The sequence below is a fragment of the Neovison vison genome, chromosome 6, assembly GCF_020171115.1.
Source record: "Neovison vison isolate M4711 chromosome 6, ASM_NN_V1, whole genome shotgun sequence".
Taxonomy (NCBI): domain Eukaryota; kingdom Metazoa; phylum Chordata; class Mammalia; order Carnivora; family Mustelidae; genus Neogale; species Neogale vison.
Genome location: NC_058096.1, coordinates 8307074 through 8328650, shown reverse-complemented (window position 1 = coordinate 8328650; position 21577 = coordinate 8307074). Strand labels below are relative to the sequence as shown.

The window sequence follows — 21577 nt, the reverse complement described above, 5'->3', positions numbered from 1 at the left end:
GGTAGGACCTTACGATCGAAAGAACGTAGTAGTGTGGGTGATGTGGAGGGAGGCCACCCACGCACGCTGGTGGGAGGCCATCTGAGCTGTGGCGGCCACCAGAGCTGAGGCTGCAAACAGACAGGCAGCCTTCCCTGGGGAAAGCTGTGGCCGTGACCTCAGTGGGGGCCCCCGGTTGGTCCTGGCCTGGGAGGGCACTCCCGGCGGGCGGGGAGGGTCAAGATGCAGTGGCTCCAGACCCGGCTCTCTCAACCGTCCTTTCCCTTCTTACTTGAGGATGCCTGCCGGTCGGAAGGTCTGATCCCCGAGAGAGAAGGGAGCGTGAACGAGGCAGAAGCACTGATTTGTGTTCGCTGGGCCCACGGCAGCCTGCATGGGGGAGGGGGGTGCTGCAGCAGCCCGGCCATCCCCCAGGGCAGCCCGCAGGCTTCACACGCCTGGAGGCCTCAAGCCTGTGGGGCTTCTCTGGGCTTCCCTTTTCTCATCTGTGAAACAAGTCAGCCCTGCCCTGCCCACTGGGGTACCCACAGGCTGTTTAGGGCAAGTGAAATCTGAACCCAGACAGGAGGCATTTGTAAAAGTAAAAAGCCTGATGGGCCTGCCAGGTGAGTCTCTCTGCCGCCTTAGAGCCCCCTGGAGCCCTCAGCCGTACTGGGAGGACTAGATGTTCAGAGACCCCACTTCTGCTTTTTGGTGTATGTGGCTAAGCTTTCTGGGAGAGAGGAGATAGATACATCTGTATGTTAATATATATATATATGTATACACACACACACACACACACATATATATATATATTTGTTGTTGTTAAGATTTGTAGATTTTTTTCCCATCTTTTTAACTGTGGTAAAATATACATGCCATAAAATTGATCATTTTAGCCAGTTATGGGAGAAAACCACACATACTTGGTTAGGGCTGGGAAAGGAAGACACCAGTTAGCTTAGTTCGTCGTTAGCACAGCTCAGAACCTCAGAACCGTGCAAAGGTAGAGAAGTGACAAGGGTTGACAGGATGGACTCGGCCTTTGTGTCCCCAGGAGCTCCAAGCAGAGTACGCATCACCCTTTGGGGGAAGGAGGCCGGCCCCTTTGGGCAGGCGGACGCTGACAAAGGCTGTTTCCTGCAGGGAAGACAGGCACCTGCCAGGAGGGGCCCAGGCGGGGTGGGCTGCCTGGGGTGTGGCGGAAGTGCCAGCAGGCCGTGGTGGGAAGGGGTTCTTTCTGGATTCAGGAGCCCCTTTTAAAAGTGAACTGAAAAGAGTTCCAGTCCTCCACGTTCATTATTTTAGACACTTGGGGGAGGTTCTCCCTTGTTATGTCTGTCTCCTCCTTCAGTTTTCCTTTGAGGGTTCCAGGAAAAGCCTCTGAGGCTCAGTGAATTCTCTAGAAGATGAGAGAGGGAGGTCTCCCCGGAGAAGAGACTTCGGGTCTTCTCAAATGGCTCAGTGCATGCAGCTTTGAAACAAGGACAAACGGAGGGCTTTGCGGAAGAGGGCGTACAACGGGAGCCGACAGGCCAGACTGCTCGGGGAGGGAGCCTCAGGCATGGGCTTTCTTGAATGCCAGCAACCTTCCACCTCAGTGTGAGGGCCAGACCCCTGAGGTGAGTAGGAAAGAAAGACTGTGAACTTGCAGAAGACATCCTGTCTCTGCAGAAGTCCCCGTGGTTCTCCCAGCTAAGTACCAGGAAGCTTCTAGCGAAGCTTCTGAACTCCAGTCATCTAAGAGATGCTTAAGAGAGAGATGAGCTGGAGAATTCTTCACCCCACTCTGGTCTCTGATCCACTGTAGCTCGGTCTCTGAGAGGTCTCTGGGCTGGGGGACAGAGGGGCTGGCCCAGGACCCAGAGGTCGGCAGAATGGCCCGGCGGGGTGAGAGATGTCAGCTCCTACATCCAAACCCCAGAGGCTGCTGTGTGGGCTTGGCTTGAAGCCCAGCAGCCCTAGAGTCACAGGGGCCTGGGGGGTAGCCACTGGGCCCCCCACCCAGTGTAATCCCAGACACAACTGAACTCAGCGTAACCTGAAATTTGGTTCATAGGGGTTTTGTGGTATTTCACTTTGAAACTGTAGCTGGTGCTTTTGCTAAGGATGGGTGAACCCAGCCATGTTTGGGGTTTGGCAAATCCCTCTGACAGGTCTTCAGACACTGGAGGTTTGGAAAAAACCAGGAGGGCATGCTGCCAGACCCTTCTCTTTCCCTTTAATTTTTAAAACCAGCGTGCACTTTGATGAGAAACTTAATACATGTGTTTCTGATTCATTTACACGTTCGGGGCCGTTGTTCTGTAACTTTGCTTCCAAAGGGTCTGGGAAGCCTCTTTCATCCCCACACCGTAGAGATGCCTGGTTTTCTTTCTGGGGGGATGCCAGGTCTCAGTTTTCCTGCCACACAGTTCGACTCCAGTGGGGCCTGAAGTTCTAGGTGGCCCTTAGACACGTCCCCCGAGCCCTGAAAGGCTGTGGTGAGTTCCCTTTTCCACCTACCTCCAGCTCCATCTCCTTCCCACCCTGAAGGAACACCATGGAAATGTGTACACCAAATAGTGAGTAATTCCAGGGAAATATGAGGCTCCCGGAGATTTACAACCCGAAGCCCGCTCAGAACTCAACAGAAAGGGGAGCAGGTTACAGAATGAAAGTGAGGTCAAGTTTCCCTGTTTCATTTCTAGCCAACATTTCAGACAGAAATCAGCGGGACCCCCAGTCCCGGCCCCGCCTCAGGCCCCACCTCTGACCCCCAGAACCGCCTCCTTTCCCTTAGAATCCTTCTTGCCCTCCTCTTTCATCTGTTCTTGAATATCTGTCACCAAGACGTTTGGGCCACCTCCTCTGAGGGCACAGCTCCCAGCTCAGTTGCCCAGGGCCTGAGGAACAACACCGTTGCCGCCTGCCCTTTTCACCTCCGGAGGGAGTAATCCGAAGGCCAGTGATGATGTGGGCTTGGACCCCGAGAGCTGCTTTTCTTCACAGAGCTGATGTGGGGCCTCTTGAAGAGAATCTTCATTCCTGGGGCTTGATGAGAACAGAGAGGTGATAACGGCAGGAAAGCCCAGGGACATGCTGCCCTTTCGTCAGCAGACTGAGGGTTTACCTTGCAGTCACGCTATTTGTGGGGGCTGTTCTACTGTTTTCTGGGGGCTGCACCACCATGCTCCACTCATAGGAGGGGTCATTGGCTCCAGCTAGTCGGAATGAGCCCCCGCCCAACCAGAGCGTCCTGAGACCATGGCATCCGGCGAGACGTCAGGGCTCACACACTGCGTAGCCCACCTCCGGATGTGGAAACCTCCTAGGTGGCCTTCAGTGGGTGAACAGCCAAACCTAATGTGATATCTACATGCGCTAGAACATTACCCAACCGTGAAGACGAACCACATCTATCACACGCCACGGCATGGGCAAACCCTGAAAACATGATGCCAGATGAAAGAAACCAGACAAAAGGACGTATGCCACAGCATTTCACCCCTCTGCGATACCTGCTTTTTGTTTGTCAGAGAGGGAGAGTGATCGCACAAGCAGGGGGAGTGGCAGGCGGAGGCAGAGGGAGAAGCAGGCTTCCCGCGGAGCAAGGAGCCCAAAGTGGGGGACTCAATCCCAGGACCCCAGGATCATGACCTGAGCCAAAGGCAGCCATTTAACCGACTGAGCCACCCAGGCACCCCACTTGTAAGATATCTAGAATAGAAAGATTCATAGAGACGGAGAGAGAGTGAGGGTTACCGGGGTGCACTGGGGAGTTCTGGAGCTGGAAAGGGGGCTGGTCCGACAACGTTGTGGATGGAGTTATTGCACTAAATGTGCACTTAAAAATGGTTAAAATGGCAAAGGTTTTCTACTATGCATATTTTACCATAATAAAGAAACAAAGGTTCCCATTGGACCGTCACCCAAAAGCCCCAGGAGAGTGGGTCTTTCTCCCACTATCAGCATCGAAGTTCAGGTGTAAGCGCCCCCAGAGAAGCTTGACCCTGAAAAAGGAAAACATGTTAAGCCATCAAAAGTTCTTCTAGCCGGTGGTTTCAGAAGAACATTCCCGCTCACAAACACTGCTACATCCTGCACCGGGCTAGAGTTCAAAGACTGTCTTCTTGTAAAAAAGATCATTCTCGGTTTCCAAAACCAACATCAGCCCCCCTCCCCTGAGCCTTTTAGCACTTGATTCGTTGGCCAAACCAGTATTAGTTTAAATGAAAGGCGATCAGCAGAGCCGCGTAACCCACGGAGCCACTGTCCCCCTCCCCCCAGGGTGACCGAGCTGACCGGGTACGAGCCGCAGGACCTGATCGAGAAGACCCTCTACCATCACGTGCACGGCTGTGACGTCTTCCACCTCCGCTACGCGCACCACCTCCGTGAGTACCGCTCACTCGAGCTGCCGCTGGGCTGTGGGCGGGGCTCGCCGTGGGCGGGGCTCGCCGGGGTTTGGGCGGAGCCGGGAGGCCCTTGTCGGGTACCATGGTCATCCTCTGTGCACACGTGAATTTTAAAAGTCCTGCGCACTCCACCCACCCCTCCATTAAGCACAGCTACGGGTCCGTTCTCAGCCGTGCAAGCTCACCTTCCGGTGATGTGGCGGGGGTGGGATGGTACGGAAGCTGCTGGATTGGAGATGGTGGATTTACAACCTGAATGTCTCTATGACATCTGGACACTGGCTGCAAATGAGGGAAACCAGCGAAAGAACCAGCACATACGGAGGCCTTACTATTGTCGGGCACTGCTTTAAGTGGTTAAATATGTTGCCAGCCCGGTGAGGGAGCTTCTCCTGTTCATAGCTCTCTTTTACTGCTGAGGAGGAGCTGAGGTTCAGAGAGGTTCCGCCACTTGCCTGGGGTCACACAGTGAGAGGCAGCAGGCCATCTCTGACCGCTGTCCACCACCTGGTTGGCAAGCTCAGGGGAGACCCCAGGTTTCCTGGATGGGAGAAGTCAGCATGGGAAGAGGGAATAATCAGTATTCGATTCGCCAGTGCAGACCGTTGGGTGAACATCTGCATGGCACGGGGGTGGCCTCAAGTCACTGAAATGTTTAAAAAAGTGACACTTTTCTTCCGGAATCCAACTTGAGGCAGTAAAGAATTGGCATGGAGCAGGATACCTCATCTTCTCATGGTCCAGCCTTCCGTGCCAACGGCTGGCGCAGGGGTGCTTGGTAGGGGGTGGAGAAGGTTGGAGGAGCCGGATCTTCTCCTGCCCCCATTCTCGCTTTGCTTTGTGTTGATAAGGAGGCATTCGAGGATAGTGGCTGGTGTCAGGCTGAGGGTGGACGACAGGTCAAGGACTGCTTGCTCTGGCCGCATCGTCTGCCTGCCCAGCCGTCTCTCATCCCACTGGGCATGGCAGTCACTAGGGTGTCGCTAGGCAGACTCACACAGCTTCTTGCTGCTCCCTTTTGATTCACAACAGCGAGGAGAGGTCGCCGTGCATGGACAGCTCAGAGTTGTGAGCCGCCTTTATATTTCTTGCGTTTCAATAACCAAATCGTGATACAAACATCCCTGTCATTCTTGAAAGCAGCTTGGTCAGGAAGCAAGTGCTGACCATTTGGACGGGATCTATAGGTTGGCCTCGCTCCTACGGGGGCTGGTACAGGGGTAGGGAGTGTCGGTTACAGAATGAGTTATTGGGGAGACTTGCTTGGCAGAGAGTAAGCTGTGAGTATGTGCTCTAGAGTCACGAGAGTGGTCGGGAGATGAAGAGGCATCTGCTTTGAGGGTGTGGAGCAGCAGCATCACCACGGAACAATCTAGAAGGGAAGAGAGGTGTGAGGGTCCTCATCTCCACACCATCTGGGGGATACCTAGGAGGGACATTCCTAGTCACCACCACTGCAGGTGGGGAAGGCAGGCATCTGCTCTGAGATCCTCCACCCCACAGGTCCCCAGCCCCCTTCTATGGATGCGGGAGCTCGTCAGGACCCCTGATGCCCAGCAAGCCCTGATATCCCCCCAAATTACCTGCAGGAAGAGTTGCTCCTCAAAGTGGGGCTGTACTGGGGGACATTAGGCCTCTAAGCCCAAAGAATGAAAACTTATGGAATTAAAAGTCTTGATTTTAAACCTCATTTTAAAAAAAAAGATTTTATTTATTTATTTGACAGACAGAGATCACAAATAGAGAGGCAGGCAGAGAGAAGAGGAAGCAGGCTCCCTGCTGAGCAGAGAGCCTGATGCGGGGCTCGATCCCAGGACTTAGACCATACCTGAGACGAAGGCAGAGGCTTTAACCCACTGAACCACGCAGGTGCCCTCATTTCTTTCTTTCTTTCTGCCGGGAGATGGGGCGCGGCCTGGGGATCCGCCAGATCTTTCTTTCTTTCTTTCTTTCTTTTTTTAAGATTTTATATATTTGTCAGAGAGAGATAGAATGCACAGCAAGTGGAGCACAGGCAGACGGAGAAGCACGCTTCCCACTGAGCAAGGAGCCTGATGCGGGGCTCCATCCCAGAACCTGGGATCATGACCTGAGCCAAAGGCAGACGTTTAACTGACTGAGCCACCCAGGTGTCCCTTAAATCTCATTTCTTATCTCTTTTGCTGCCTGGATTATAGAGGGGAGCAGGGATTTTTTTCCCCCCCAGGGGAAATAAATATAATTTGTGCTTTGGAAATGTAATAAAAGCCACAGTGATGATCAGCATGAGGCTCTTGTGACCCCGACATGTCTGGATGCTTTTCGTGTGTCCATTCTGACCTTTCATCATTGAGGGGAGCTGGGCGGCCCTTATGCCCATTGCCCAGCAGAGCAGATGAGCCCAGGGGTGGAGGCCTGCGGCCGGACAGCAGCTGAGTCAGACAGGACTGGGGTCCAGGCTTGCTTGGCTCTCAAGCCTTGAGCGGTTTCCGCCACAAGGTGGCTCTTGGACGTGGAGACATGGGCCGTCTTTGCTGCATCAGGAACCCCAACCTTCCCAAGCTCACCCGGCTTATGAAGGACTTTATTTATTTGAGAGGTCCTCTGCAGTTTGTATGACAGATTCACCTTATCCCACTTGGAACTTGGTATTTCTAGATACCTCGACAAGGGAGCCCTGAAAGGTAACACATTCACAGGCTTCCAGGAGACACAAGGACAAGACAGAAGCAATTAGAAACCAGAGGGAGCATGGTTGTTTTTTAATTTTCTCCAAATGGGCTAGAATTGGTAAACCAAAGAAAATTAAAAATAACAATACTGACAATGTATTGCAACTGTACAGTGACCTTTGCGATGGTGGAGAAACCACCACGGGGAGAGGAGGTAGAGGGCAGACCCCAGCCAGGCTGCCGGGAGATGGGGCGCGGCCTGGGGATCCGCCATGAGCCCCATGTCTGTCTCAGACTCCCTTCCCCAGCTTTTCCTGACATAAACTAGAGCACCTTCCACAGTGAGAAATAGCAGAGGCTCTTACCACAAATAGGGGCGGGAATTAGTCTTCCAGAGCTCACCCCTTGGCTCCAGGATTGGAACATTCTTTGGATATCCCCTTCAGGAAAGCCATGAATTTCGCCTCCAAAGCTGGGACTCTCGGACGAAGAAAGGGGACGTATTCAACATGCAGAGCGTGGTTTTTGGAAGCCGTGTCTTTGTGGGTGCGGAGCTGGGGCAGTTTGGAAATCTCTGTGTTGTGAGGTAGCTGGGGCTTTGAGTCTCCTTCTCACGCACAGAACTGGGGCCAGAGGGGCCAACTCCGGGAGCCGACCCTGAGCCTAGGGTTCAAGGACAGCAGTTTATTTGGACCGCGGCCAAAACATGGTCAAGGGAGAGAGAAGTAAGTCACGGAGGGGAAGGAGTCTTAGGAGGGGCTTGTCTGTCTGGGACTCGGTCATGGCGCCAAGGCGGGTGAGCTGAGGCATTTATGTTCCTGTTTCTGCCAGTCATCGGCTGATGGCCGCTCTCGGGGCTGTTAGCCCCCCAGCTCCCCCACATCTGTCAGCGTGGGCTCTGCCAGAGAAAGGCCTCAGGGAGGAGATGGGCCCATCGGAAGTTGCTGGGTGCGCTCCCTGGTGAGGGATGCAATGAGGCATCTGTCAGAGCAAAGGTCCAAAGGGCTGTGTCTCGCCAGCCTACCCCCCGCCCCCCGCGTTGGTCTCCAGGCTTCGAGAAGGTGTTCTCCGTCCAGCCGTCCCTCCACAAGCTGCTCCTCACCTCCCAGCCCAGGCGGTCATCTTGTCCTCACAGGCACTGGTCACCTCTCTCTGAGGGGCCCTGTCGCCCCCACAGCCCAGGGGCCTAGTTGGTCTGTTTGAGTGTTGTCCACACCCAGACTCCTGCCCCGTGGGAACTGGGGGAAGCCAAGCCTCACCCCACTCTTTCCAGTTCTGTTTTCACTCCTCATATGGTGTCGTCTGCTGTCACCTCTCCTCCAGGAGGATGTGTCCAGCTCCTTCCAGCCCTGCCTGCTTTCACCTCACGCTGTTCGGATCCTTATGGGGACCATATTGGTCTGCTTGGGCCGCCATGACAAAATACCCCAGGCTTAAACCACAGAAGTGTGTTTCCTAACAGTCCTGGAAGCTTGAATCTGAGATCAAGGTGTTGGCAGGGCTGGGTTCTCCGGAGGCCTCTGTCCTTGTCTTGTAGATGAGCGTCTTGTTCCTGTGGCCTCACGTGATCGTCCCTCTGTGTGTTTCATGCGCGTCCTCATCTCTTTTAATTATAAGAACACCGGCCATACTGGATTAGGGCCCCCCCTTCGCCATTCCTTCATTTTATTTCGGTTACTTCTTTAAAGCTCCTATCTCCAAATACAGTGACATTCTGAGGTACTGTGGGAGGGGGCTTCAGCATATGAATCTGCATAGAACACAGTTCAGCCCATGACGAGGACTTTCTCTCAGAGCTCTGTGTCCTCCCCCTAGTAGTAGACCCAGCTGGACAGACCGGCTTCAGGGAGTCGGGTGAGAAGTCTGAGAAGGCAGGATTCATCATTTGGAAATGTGACTTTTCAGTCCTGTCCCATGGTGCTCAGTAACTGATGGCAGGGCTCTGGGCCGGGCACCAGCCTCCTGCCCTCCAGTCTTCACCTGGACCTGGATCCACAGTGGGCCATGCCAACCGAGGACTCAAGTCCTTCATTCTCATCACAGCTGGAGCTGGCTTGGTGTTTGCCCCAGGAGGGCAGGCACGCCAATTCCTTTCCGCCACAACAGAAGGCGGCCAGAGGTGGCCAGGACTATGGTGACCCTCAGAACTCCAAGGCCTTGGGGGGCGCTGGCCTCCTCTTCCAGGAGAACACACAGACACATCCGTCCTCGTAGCTGATGAGGTCACCGAGTACAGGAAACATCTGCCAGCACCCAGGGAAGTCACTGTCCAATTTTCCAAGGCCAGATTTTCTCCACACTGGCGTCCCAAACCCAGGAATCCCGGGAGATGGGGGCGAAGGCCTCTGCCAGCAGCAGGGTAGGCACAAGGCCGTGGTGGCTCTGGAGGAGCACAGTCAGCCAAATGGTTTTCACACATTGTTCAAAATATTATCTTAACCCAGAGCAGGGACCCACAGGGTCCAAAGAAAGCACAGCCCCTAAAGAAAGAGAATTCAACACCTTCCAGAAAGTTAGTTTCCTGAGGAGAAGCAGAACACGGGCTTCGTGAGGTCAGCAAGACGGGGCTGGCATGGCCCTGGCACCTCGGCCTCTGTGTCCCTGTGGACCTGGGCGTTCCCCGCCAGTCAGGCTGGGCCAGCACTTTCCCCTGAAGCTTCTGCAAGGACAAACAAACCCAGATCCTCTAGGGAATGTATTTGAACCACACACACACACCCAGCCTTATCCTGACCACCATCCCGAGGTAGCTCTGCTGAATGTGGGCCCCGGCACAGGCCTGACAGTCATTTGGCCTCAGGCCAATACACAGCCATCTACGAACTACGAACAGGGACTGACATCTACGAACACGATGATTTCTGTTGAGGGACACTAGACAGATTTCTTGTGGACACAGTAGTTCAGAAGAACTAGGATGTCCACAAAGCTATTTGTGCAAGACGGGCAGAGAATGTCCCCCTAGCTCTGTAGTTAGGCCTCTCTCCACAGTGGGCCCAGATCACAGAGAACACAGGCCATGTCCTATTGTCAAGACATTTTGATATCCCAGAAAGGCTTCGAAGTCTGAATGTGTGGTCTACAGAGTTCAAGAAATAACTGTTTTAACAATATGATAGGACAGCTGGTAGACACCCATAGAGAATGTACCTTAAATGGCACAAGCCCAGATGTTTATGGGGCCAGGCCGGTGACACGTATGAATGGGCAGCTGGAGGGCAGTAGGGAGTGGCAGAGCCTGTGGCTAACACCTGCCCAGCCAAAGGCACCCAGAGTAACAGCAGCACTGGGCCACAAGCAGAGCCCATCCAAGAGCTTACGTGGTACATGGGACACCAGTTTGCCTAACTCTATGGAACAGGGGACAGAGGTCTTCAAATGAAAGATAAAATTGAAAGGAGTTTCTGATCTACTGTGACCATTGCATTTTAAGTGACACTAGCCTCTGCTGCTGGCCTTGCTTGTCTCTGGACTGGGAATGGATGACTACATTTAATTCATACCCAGATCCTTTTTTAGATCCTATCCTCCTAGCAGAGTCTGGAGGTGGAGGCGTCTTGGTCCTGCAGGTGACAGTGTGGGGAGCCTGTGCGTGAAGGGGGAACCATGAGCAATGGAGAAGTACAGAATCCTATAGAAAGTGCAGCGTGATCCACACATCATCCTGATCCCTGGAAGCAGTTTGGGACATCTAGACGTGTAGACTGTACCTTCGGGATACAGATGGGTCGGCCTCAGCCCAGCTTCGGTGGTCGGTGCCACAATGTGGCTCTTGGGGACATTCTTCCTGAAGGTGCTTCCTTGTTGTCCTACCCATCCTACCCTCAGCGTGGAGCAGGGCATTGTGTGGGGAACGTGCACACCCCCTTCATGGGGCTTTCTTGAGTCTCACCGACTGCACCCCCCGAAGGCAGAGCCAGCCCAGAGAATAAGAGCAGGAGGAGCACGGGGATCGCACGCACCAGTTTTCCCATGGAGGGTGTTTTCCTGGTGGGGGCTGAACACAATGGGAATGCACTCATGCACAGTTCTGGAGACCAGAAGTCCGAAGTGAAGGTGTCGGCAGGGCTGGGCTCCCTTTGGGGCCTCGAGGGAGGATCCTTCCTGCCTCTTCCAGCATCTGCTGCTGCGGGTCCATCCCTCTAGTCTCTGCCTTGGCTGCTTCCCCCCCAACCCCCTCCGCCGGCGAATGTCTTCTCCTCTTCTGTCTGAGAGGGGCATTTGTGTCGAGGTAGAGCCCACCCCATTCCAGAACAATGTCGTCTTGAGATCTTTAACAATGACACCTGCAGAGACCCTTTTCCCAAATATGGTCACATTTGTGGGTTCCTTGGGTCAGAAGGCAGAACATATCTTTTGGGGGAACACTATTCAATCAAGACAGGCATTTCTGGTGTCCTCTTCAGCTCTTCATATTCAAAACCAAATAGAAATTGCGCTCCAGGCCAAGGCTTACTGTCCTCTCAGAGGCCGAGAGGTCTAGTTGTGCCTTCAAGAGGAATTCCAGAGGAACCGGGAAGGCCACCTACTCTTCTGGATAGCAAATTCATGGAACTAGAATCTCCACCCCAAAGTGGCCTCAGAAAACCACGACCACTGGCCTCCATGCCAGCATGGGCGACCCTGATTTTGGAAACATCTTGGACCATGATGTTGGGGATATTGTGTTTTGGAAGCTCCAGAGCCAAGACCTTTGCCCCCAGAGCTCACAGCTTAGGGGAGTCTCCAGCCTGGCCCCGTCCCTCACCTCCAGGCAGGGCCTTAGCTCATAGCCCTCCACCTCAGGATCATTTCAGGCAGCCAATTAAGAATGACGGACTGGAGGGGGAGCTAGAGCAAACCAAGGAATGTTGTGACTAAACATCTAGGATTTCAACTTGGATTGATACGTGGACTATCACCATGGGTCATAGAGAAGAACAAAAAAATTCAGTGGCTCTATTTGTTTGGTCTCCGTATCTAAGCCTCATCCCAGCAGAGGTAGGGAGGGTCAGAAATAAAATCTCTGCAACTTCTCCCATTGGAATCCTAATATGAAATATTTGGGATAAACTGGCTTTATTGTATCTGGCTTAGATGATTACGGATAGGTTTTAGGAATGTTGTAAAAAATAAGGGAAGTATGGGGGCACCTGGGTGGCTCATTTGGTTAAGTGTCCGACTCTTGATTTCAACCCAGGTCCCAATCTCAGGGTCGTGGGATTGAGCCCCACACTGGGCTCCACGATCAGCATGGAGTCCGCTTGGGATTCTCTCTCCTTCTCCCTCTGCCCCTTCCTGCTGCACATGCGCACTCGCTCTTTCTCGAAGGGGAAAAAGAAAGAAAGAAGGAAAGTATGAAGTACAAGGTAGGAAAAAGGAAAAGCATACGGTCTTATTGCCAGGGGCGCTATGGATACCACTAGGAACAGACTTCAAAGTTGAGGAGCCTCATAAGCATTTCTGTTGAGGAAGGAATGGCCACTTGGGAAATCCACATGTGGAACCCTTGTTGGATCTTACCGCATCTCTTCTGGGGCCAAAGGCAAATTGGTTGAGTCTTCCTTAAACTTCCACCTCTCCTTTCACATATAGCTACAGAGAACCTTCTGGAGACTGCAGCCTCCTCCTCCCACAGGGGTCACTTGGAGGAAAGGGACTCAGGATACCCAGCCTGGGGTCCCAGCTGTGCCCTCAAGATTTGTTGGCCCCACTTTCCAGGGATGCCTGGCTCCCACAGTGGCATGCATGCAATGCATGCAAACCTGAGCTGGAAATAGAAACTGAATTGTGCTGGTAAAAAAGCAAACCCCAGGGGTGCCTGGGTGGCTCAGCAGGTTAAGCCTCTGCCTTTGGCTCAGGTCATGATCTCAGGGTCCTGGGTTCAAGCCCCACATTGGGCTCTCTGCTCAGGGGGGCCCCTACTTCCCCCTCTCTCACTGCCAGCCTCTCTGCCTACTTGTGATCTCTTTCTCTTTGTCAAATAAATAAATAAAATCTAAAACAAAAAAAAAACAAAAAAAACCCCAAGAGGAGAAGCATTAGAAAGATAGCTCTTTGCTGCTACCTCTGTCTGTACTTTTCAGCATGGAATCTCACTCCTGTCAAGGGAGCCCGCGCAGGTGCACATGCCAAGCCTGGAAGAAGAGAGCTCGTGTCTGCCTGTCCCAGAGAGCCCTGCCCCTCGTCTGGGTGGGACGGCAGTCCTGGGGCTAAGTAGGGGGCCGGTGGCCTGATTGTTGCTGCATTTCCACTTCCCAACCCCCACACAAACGACTTCATCATGGGAAAAATAGTGCTCACTTTCATTAAAAAATGAATACCTCCTTATTGTTGGAAACGTAGGCTATCAAGAAAGGCTGAGAAGACAATGAAAGTTACTTGTAATTTGACCAGTCAGATAACGAGAGTTAATATGTATCAAATCCTTGCTGTGGGTCTTTGCCACTATTCTAAAGCTTCAAACAGATGATCTATCCTCCTAGCAGCCGGGTGAGGTGGGGAATATGATTATCCTCTTGTTCTAAATGGGAAACTGAGCCACAGGGGCTTAGTAACTTGTCCAACATCACACAGTTAGCTGGGGTATATGTGTGTGTGTGCGTGTGTGTGCACTTTTTCCTACAGGTATTCTATGCCCTTCTGAATCTTGTCTTTTTTTTTTTTAATGAGACATAATTGACATGTAACATTATATATGTTTCAGGTGTACAACATAATGATTTGACGTCTGTATGTGCTGCTAAATGACCATGATGAGTCTAGTTAACATCCATTACAGTATATAGTTATAATTTTTTTCCTGTCTTGGGGTCTTGTAAGATCTACTCCCTTAACAACTTTCCATACACAATACAGTGTTATTAACTAAAGTACCCATGCTAGACAGTACATACCCAGACTTATTTACTTTATTTTTTTAAAGATTTTATTTATTTGATAGAGAGATCAAGAGCACTAGTGGGGAGAGAGGCCAAGGTAGAAGCAGACTCTCTCCTGCACACGGAGCCCAACTCCAGGTTTGATCCCAGGACTCTGAGATCATGACCTGAGCTGAAGTCAGATGCTTAACTGACTGAGCCACCCAGGCATCCCTCCAAGACTGAAATAAATATTTCATAACTGGAAGTTTGTATCTCTTAACCGCTTTCACCCATTTCACCCACCTGCCACCCCTCACCGTGGCAACCACCAACCACCGGTCTGTCTCTGCATCTATGAACTTTTTTTTTTTTTAGATTGCACATGTAAGTGCGGTGACATGGTATTTGTCTTGGACTTACCTCACTGAGCATAATGCCTTCCGGGTCCACCCATGTTGTCCCAAATGGCAGGATTTCCTTCTTTTTTTAGTGGCTGAACAGAATTCCATTCTCTGTGTGTGTACATACATACACCACAATTTCTTTATTTGTTCATCCACAGATGGACACTTAGGATGCTTTCGTTTTTTGTCTTTTGTAAATAATGCTGCAGTGAACATGCAGGCACAGATGTCTTTTCAAGTTAGTATCTGTTTCCTTCAGAGAAATACCCAGAATTGGAATTTCTGGGTCAGATGGTAGTTCTGTCTTAAATTTTCTGAGGAATCTCCTTACTGTTTTCCATAGAGGCTGCACCAATTTACATTCCTTCTGATAGGGCACAGGGGTTCCCTTTTCCCTACATCCTTGCCAACACTTGTCAAATCTTGTCTTTTTGATAGTAGTCATTCTAACAGGTGCGGGGGGCTGTCGCCTGTGATTCTGATCTGCATTTCCCTGACAATTAGTGATGTGATGAACTTTCTCGTGTACCTGTTGCCCACCTGTATGTCTTTGGGAAAATGTCAATTCAGACCCTCTGCCCAGTTTTCAGTTGGGCTGTTTTATTTATTTATTTTTGCTACTGAGTTGTGTGAGTTCTTTGTATATATTGGATATTGACCCCTTATCACATATACGATTTGCAAATATTTTCTCCCATTCGGTAGGTTGTTGATGGTTTCCTTTGCTGTGCAGAAGCTTTTCATTACGATGTAATGCCACTTTTTATTTTTGCTTTTCATCTTTTAGGGAACTTTGGGGGGTTCCGTACAAATTTTAGGGCTGTTTGTTCTGTTTTTTCAAAGGATGACACTGGAATTTTGATAGGGATTGCATTAAGTCTGTAGATTGCTCTTGGTGGTATGGGCATTTTATATGAATTCTTCCACTCCATGAACATGGGATACCTTTGCATTAATTTCTGTCTCCTTCAGTTTCTTTCATTAATGTCTGTAGTTTTTAGGGTCTTTCACCTCCTCAGTTAAGTTTATTCTTAGGTATTTTATTCTGTTTGATGTAATTTGTAAATGGGACTTTTTTTCTTAATTTCTCTTTCTAACAGTTCATTATTAATGTATAGAAACTTAACAGATTTTTGTATATTGATTTTATATCCTGCAGTTCTACTCAATTCATTTAGTAGTTGTAAGAGTTTTTTTGATGGAGTCTTTAGGGTCTTCTGTATATGCTGTATCATCTGCAAATAGTGACAATTCTACTTCTTCCTTTTCAACTGGGTTGCCATTTATTTCTTCTTTTTCTTACCTAAGTGCTCGGCTAGCCCTTCTGATCCTGTTGAATAAAAGTGGTGAGAGCTTTCCCCTGTTGAGTGTGATGTTAGCTGTGAACTTGGCGTGAATGGGTTTTATTATGTACAGTGGGCATTTATATCCCCACTTTGTTGAGAGGGTTTTTTTTTTAAATCATAAATGGGTGTTGAATTTTGTCAAATGCTTTTTCTGCATCTATTTTTATCCTTCACCTAGTTAGTGTGGTGTATCCTACCGATTTATTAATTTATTAATATTTATTAATTTATTAATATTACAAAATTCATATTAATCAGTATTCCAATAGCTGCATAGTACCCCAAAATTTATTTACCATCTTCCCTAATTCTTAGGCAGTCAGGTCTCCCCCTCCTTTTTTTCCCAGAATTATAAACAGAATTTTTTATAACAGGATCAATTATTAGAAGTGAAGTCATTGTATCAGTGGATATGAGCCATCAAACTGCTTCCCAGATGGACTGTACCAATCCATGCCTCTCTCAATGCATGACAATGCCTCCCACCATACTTTAGCTGACATCACCCATTGTCAGTTCATTATTTTCTTTGAGATACAATCCACATAGTATGAAACTCACCATTTTAACCATTTTCAGAGGTTTTCCATATATTTACAATGTCATGCAACTCTCACACTGAACTCTTTACTGAGTTCTAGAACATTTCCTTCATTCCAAGAAGAACCCTGGTACCCATCAGCAGCCACTCCTGGTGCTCCTCAACACCCAGTTCTGTCAACCACTAAGCTGCTTATTGTGGTCTCTACAGATGTGCTTATTGTGGACATTTCACATAAATGGAACCATACAATATTTCTTTCTTTTTTAATGAGTATTATCTAGCTTTGAACTAAGCAAATACATTGAACATTTGTTTCTTATTTATTTTTATTCTTTGGTGAATTGTTTTTTCAGGTCCTTTTCTCATATTACTCTTAGGGTCTTAATGTTTTCATTGATCCATGTGAACTCTTTATATATTAAGGCTTGTAGCTCTTTGACTATCATATTTGCAATATTTTTTCTTCTGCACCAGAATACTTTACAGCAGGTGATAAAATGGATGATAAAGAGGCACCCTTAATATGAAAATCCATAAAAGGCAGTGGAGAACCCCAGGACTGTTTGGGCAGATGGTGAGGAGACTCTGCCTAGTGGCACAAGACGAGGGCTAAATTTCTGTGTCTGTGAGCCCCCAGGAGGTCTTTTCAGTGCCAACTAGTGCAAGCACAGAATTCGGCCACCTCCCCAAATCCCTGTTCAGGTGGCTGCTAGTTAGGGCCCTAGGGCCAGCCCTGCTTTGAGAAGCAGGAATGCTCTATAGCCATGACCAGGGCATCAAGGGATGCATTTTAGATTTGTGCTGGCCTCCCCCTCCCTGGAGAAAGCTAACTGGGACTGTCTTCTCTCCACTGCCCACCCAGAGCTTCTGGCACTTTCCTTCCCCTCCTGCCTGTGCTCTCCAGGCCCTGGGAGAAATGAGTACAGAGACTTTGGTTGGGAGTGTGCCTTAGCAGTCTGGAGTTTGCGCCCATGCGTGGAAGATGGGCCTATAGGCCCAGTGTTAAGAGACTAGCCAAGCAGAGTTCTTTCCTACATATGCAACATAGGAAATTAACAGGCCCGAGGAAAAGTGGGGCTGATGGGAGGAAAATATAAAAGGCATCAGAACAGCAGTCTCTGTGAATACACACATGTTCCGGAGAGTAGCAAATACCAACAACAATTTGACACTTGGTTGAATGTACTTATTATTTTGCTTAAATAACTACACCACCCCCTCCCCCTGGTGCCTATTAAGGGTTTTGGGGATTAAGGGTTTGGGGGATTATAACATAATCATGGCATTTGGGAAACCGAAAAGCAGAACCAATTTTATCGCTCTGCCAAGTGTAAGTGTTGTATGGGGACTAATTGTTTTTCCCAATGAAGTCAGTGACTGTGACATTTGACAGGGGAGGGGACTGCTACTGGGACCCCTGGAAGCCGTAGGTAGAAATCTTGCCCGCGTGCATGCGTGCGTGTGTGTGTGTGCGTGTGTGCGTGTGTGTGCATTCAAGCATGCACCTTCCTGTGGAGAAAGCCCATTCCTTTGTCAAGTTCTCAGAAGCGTCCTTGACCCCGAAAAGCTCCAGAACCGGGACTGTGGGTTATTCATGGGAGCGATGTCCCCGAGCTGGGGCCTGCTAACTGCCCCTCGGGACTCGTGTCATCTTGTGCTTGCAGTGCTGGTGAAGGGCCAGGTCACCACCAAGTACTACCGGCTGCTGTCCAAGCTGGGCGGCTGGGTGTGGGTGCAGAGCTACGCCACCGTGGTGCACAACAGCCGCTCGTCCCGGCCGCACTGCATCGTGAGTGTCAATTATGTCCTCACGTAAGTCAGACGTATTTGTTTCCTTGCTCTCTCTCCTCCTCCTGTCCCTCATCAGCCCGCTCCCACAAGCACCATCGCTCCCTCCCTCTCTCTCTCTCTCTCTCTCTCTCTCTTTCCAAACTGTTCATTTGTCTCCTGTTCTGTTTTTATTTGAACAATCTGTTCGTTTGGGAAGGGCCAGACTATTTCTGTACTCGGCACGGAGAGCCAGGCGCTGGGCATTGGGTGAACGCTGGAAAGGGAGCCCTGCCCCAGGCACAGCTGAAGATCAGACCACAGAGACCAGCTGTGGGGGGGCCGGGGCAGGGGGCAGGTGCCCTCGCCCTCCATCTTGCACAGAACGTATAGGCGATGTACCTCTGGGACCAGGAATATGAATTTATGCTCTTTGTGCCCACAAATGTCGGGGTCCTCTTGCGTGCTCCTGCCATGTGGGACAGGAGATATCTCACATCTTCTCCTGTCTTTCTAGAAGGCCCTTTGCCGATAATGATGAGCGTTTGGCCCCTTTAAAAATCCCCGAAGGTCAAGTTCAGTTGCATATACTATTTTTTTTTTAAGATTTTATTTATTGATTTGACAGAGATCACAAGTAGGCAGAGAGGCAGGCAGAGAGAAAGAGGAGGAAGCAGGCTCCCCGCTGAGCAGAGAGCCCGATGCGGGGCTCGATCCCAGGACCCTGGGATCATGGCCTGAACTGAAGGCAGCGGCTTTAACCCACTGAGCCATCCAGGCGCCCCATCAGTTGCATATACTTTCAAGACCATTAGGCACAGCAGGACGTGGGTCCCCCTGGGACCATATATTACTGTGGAGCCACCATGGCTACTGTATGTGAAATCACCTCTACCCAGCTCTGGCCCTGAACTTGATGTCCAGGCCGTCCCCCAGCCCCACCCAGAACAAGGTCCTCAAGGGTGCTCTAGAGTAGGAAGGATTTAGGCTCTCAGACCTTTCACAGAATGACTGCCAGGTTGCTGGTTTCTTGATTTTGTTTTTGGTTTTGTTTTTGATTTTTTAGAGCTAGAGGTGAGTTTAACAAAACTGTAGGGAGGAAAGCATTTTGGCCCCTTCATGATTCTTCCTAAGCAGCCAAGTGTGGGCTGGTACTCCGGGCAGCTTCCTCGCCCCCTCCAACCGCGAACATGACATTGCCGAGTTAGCTCTTCAGGGTACAAACTGGCGCCGGTTGTGGAAATGGGCGAGGCTGGCAGTCAGGCTCCTGGACCCTTGGTGGTCCCCCACCCACGCCTCCCTGGGTGCTACCTGAATGATAAGTAGTGCTTCTGCCCTTTCCTTCTGCCCTGACACACTTCCTCATGGCCCACCATGTCGCTGGGAAACGTGTTTGGGAGCTACAGGATGGAAGAGCGCTAAAGTGACCCCCCCCCCACCCCGCTATTCTTGCCAGATAACACTGACGTCACAGCATTGCCCAAGCCTTCAGGAGGGCTTTTCTCACGAGGGTGGGCTGCTCTCTGCTCAAGTCCTGTCCCACCCAAGCTCAGTGATCCGCTGTGCTGGAGGTCCGGGAACGCACTTGCTCAGGGGCTGGGGCCAGGGAAGCCGCCCTTCCCCCGCAGCCCGCTGGACAGGACTTGTCCTGCTCTTGCTTCTCAGGGAGATCGAATACAAGGAACTGCAGCTGTCCCTGGACCAGGTGTCCACGTCCAAGTGCCAGGACTCCTGGAGGACTGCCTTGTCTACCTCACAAGAAACTAGGAAATTAACTAAACCCAAAAACACGAAGATGAAGACAAAGCTGAGAACAAACCCTTACCCCCCACAGGTAACCCTGGGGGAACTGCTGGGGCTGGGTGCAGCAGGCACCCGGCCGGGGGTGGGTGAGGGTGCTCAGGACCACCGGCCCATCAAAGAATGCCGAGCCTCTGACCGCAGAGCAGGTCTTCCGGCCCAGAAGTTTCCCTGTGGAGTGTGGCCAAGTCCCCTGGGGATGTCCCGGGCACTTGGCAGAGACACCGCCTAGAGGCACGTGAAACTAACGTCTGGGAGGGCTCCTGAGGTCTAGGAAAAAAAGACTAAATTAGGAAGGCACATCAGCTTGCTGCGATCCGCGTTAAGGTGGCATAGCGCATTGTGTTTCCATAGCATTTATTTTTTAATGAGAACCTTCCCCCACTTTTTTTTTTAAAGATTTTATTTATTTATTTGATAGAGAGCGAGCGAGAGAGGGAACACAAGCAGGGGGAGCGGGAGAGGGAGAAGCAGGCCTCCCACTGGACAGGGAGCCCGATGGAGGGCTTGATCCCAGCACCTTGGGATCATGACCTGAGCTGAAGGCGAGTCGCTTAACGACTGAGTTACCCAGGCTCTCCTTTTTTTTTTTTAAATGTAGTCTGTAACCTCTAATAGAAAGTATGTGTGTGTGTATGTGTGTGTGTGTAGCGCATGTGGTCAGCTCGGGCTCGGGATACCTCCTCCCACACAGGGACTGGGTCACTGTGTACTGTTGGCTGTGCACCTGTCCCCAGTGGGGCCTCCCTGCTGTGGCCGTGCCCAGGGATGCAACTAAGTCCTAGAGGGTGGGTCTGGTGAGGCCGGAGGGCAGTCTCTCACCGGCCCCTTCATCCGTCTTCCTTCCTATGCAGCAATACAGCTCGTTCCAAATGGACAAACTGGAATGCAGCCAGCTGGGAAACTGGAGAGCCAGCCCCCCGGCGAACGCCCCAGCACCCCCAGAACAGCAGCTCCATTCAGAAAGCAGCGACCTTTTGTACGCCCCGTCCTACAGCCTGCCCTTCTCCTACCATTATGGACACTTCCCTCTGGACTCTCACGTCTTTAGCAGCAAAAAGCCAATGTTGCCGGCCAAATTTGGGCAGCCCCAAGCATCCCCGTGTGAGGTGGCACGCTTTTTCCTGAGCACCCTGCCAGCCAGTGGTGAATGCCAGTGGCATTACGCCAACCCCCTAGTGCCTAGCAGCCCGACTCCAGCTAAAAGCCTTTCTGAGCCGCCAGTGAACGCTGCTCGGCACAGCCTTGTGCCAAACTACGAAGGTGGGTCATGTTTGCACGAGGGGAGGGGGCAGGACTGTGAACAGCGGCGGTGCTGGCGGTGGGTGGCAAATGGAAAAAGGATCCTCACACTTTGGGCCAACTTTTCCTTTTTCTGTTTGTAAGTAGGAGTTGCTACACTTTCCTGCTCTCAGTGAGAGAGGGAGAGAAGCAGGGTGACCGAGTCCGTGTGCCTCTCGTGGCACCGGTGACGGCATAGAAGGCAGAGGAACCCAGGGGTTCAGCCACCCTCGATAGAAACCCTGGCCTCATTTGTTCCCCAAGTGGGAGACAAAGTGATTTTCAAACCCAGCTCCTGGGTTTGAGAATGCTGCAACCGCAGTTATTTTACAAGATTACTCTCCCACTCCACCCAAAAGTAATATGGGACACTGCTGGTTTGCTTCCCAAGCCAGTTTTCAAAGTGTGGAAAACAGTGCTCAAAGACAGAAAATTCCTGAGCTCAAAGACAGAAATGTCACTCACCAACCCAGGGCAAATAATGTAAACGCTCCGTGACTCAGTTTCTTCATCTGTATAATGGGATCATAACCCATGCGATATGCCTACTACCCCAGGGATTG

The 21577-nt window shown here is 50.9% G+C and overlaps 1 protein-coding gene across 1 annotated transcript in view; it reads left to right on the top strand.

The window, feature by feature from the left end:
* The window catches only part of SIM2 (SIM bHLH transcription factor 2), a 52140-nt gene that overhangs the window by 26721 nt on the left and 3842 nt on the right, over window positions 1-21577 (top strand). Inside the window, exons 7-10 of the mRNA XM_044250940.1 lie at window positions 4252-4358; window positions 17831-17978; window positions 19599-19767; window positions 20588-20996. Coding sequence (XP_044106875.1) covers window positions 4252-4358; window positions 17831-17978; window positions 19599-19767; window positions 20588-20996 — 833 coding nt within the window. The remainder of the gene's footprint in view (window positions 1-4251; window positions 4359-17830; window positions 17979-19598; window positions 19768-20587; window positions 20997-21577) is intronic.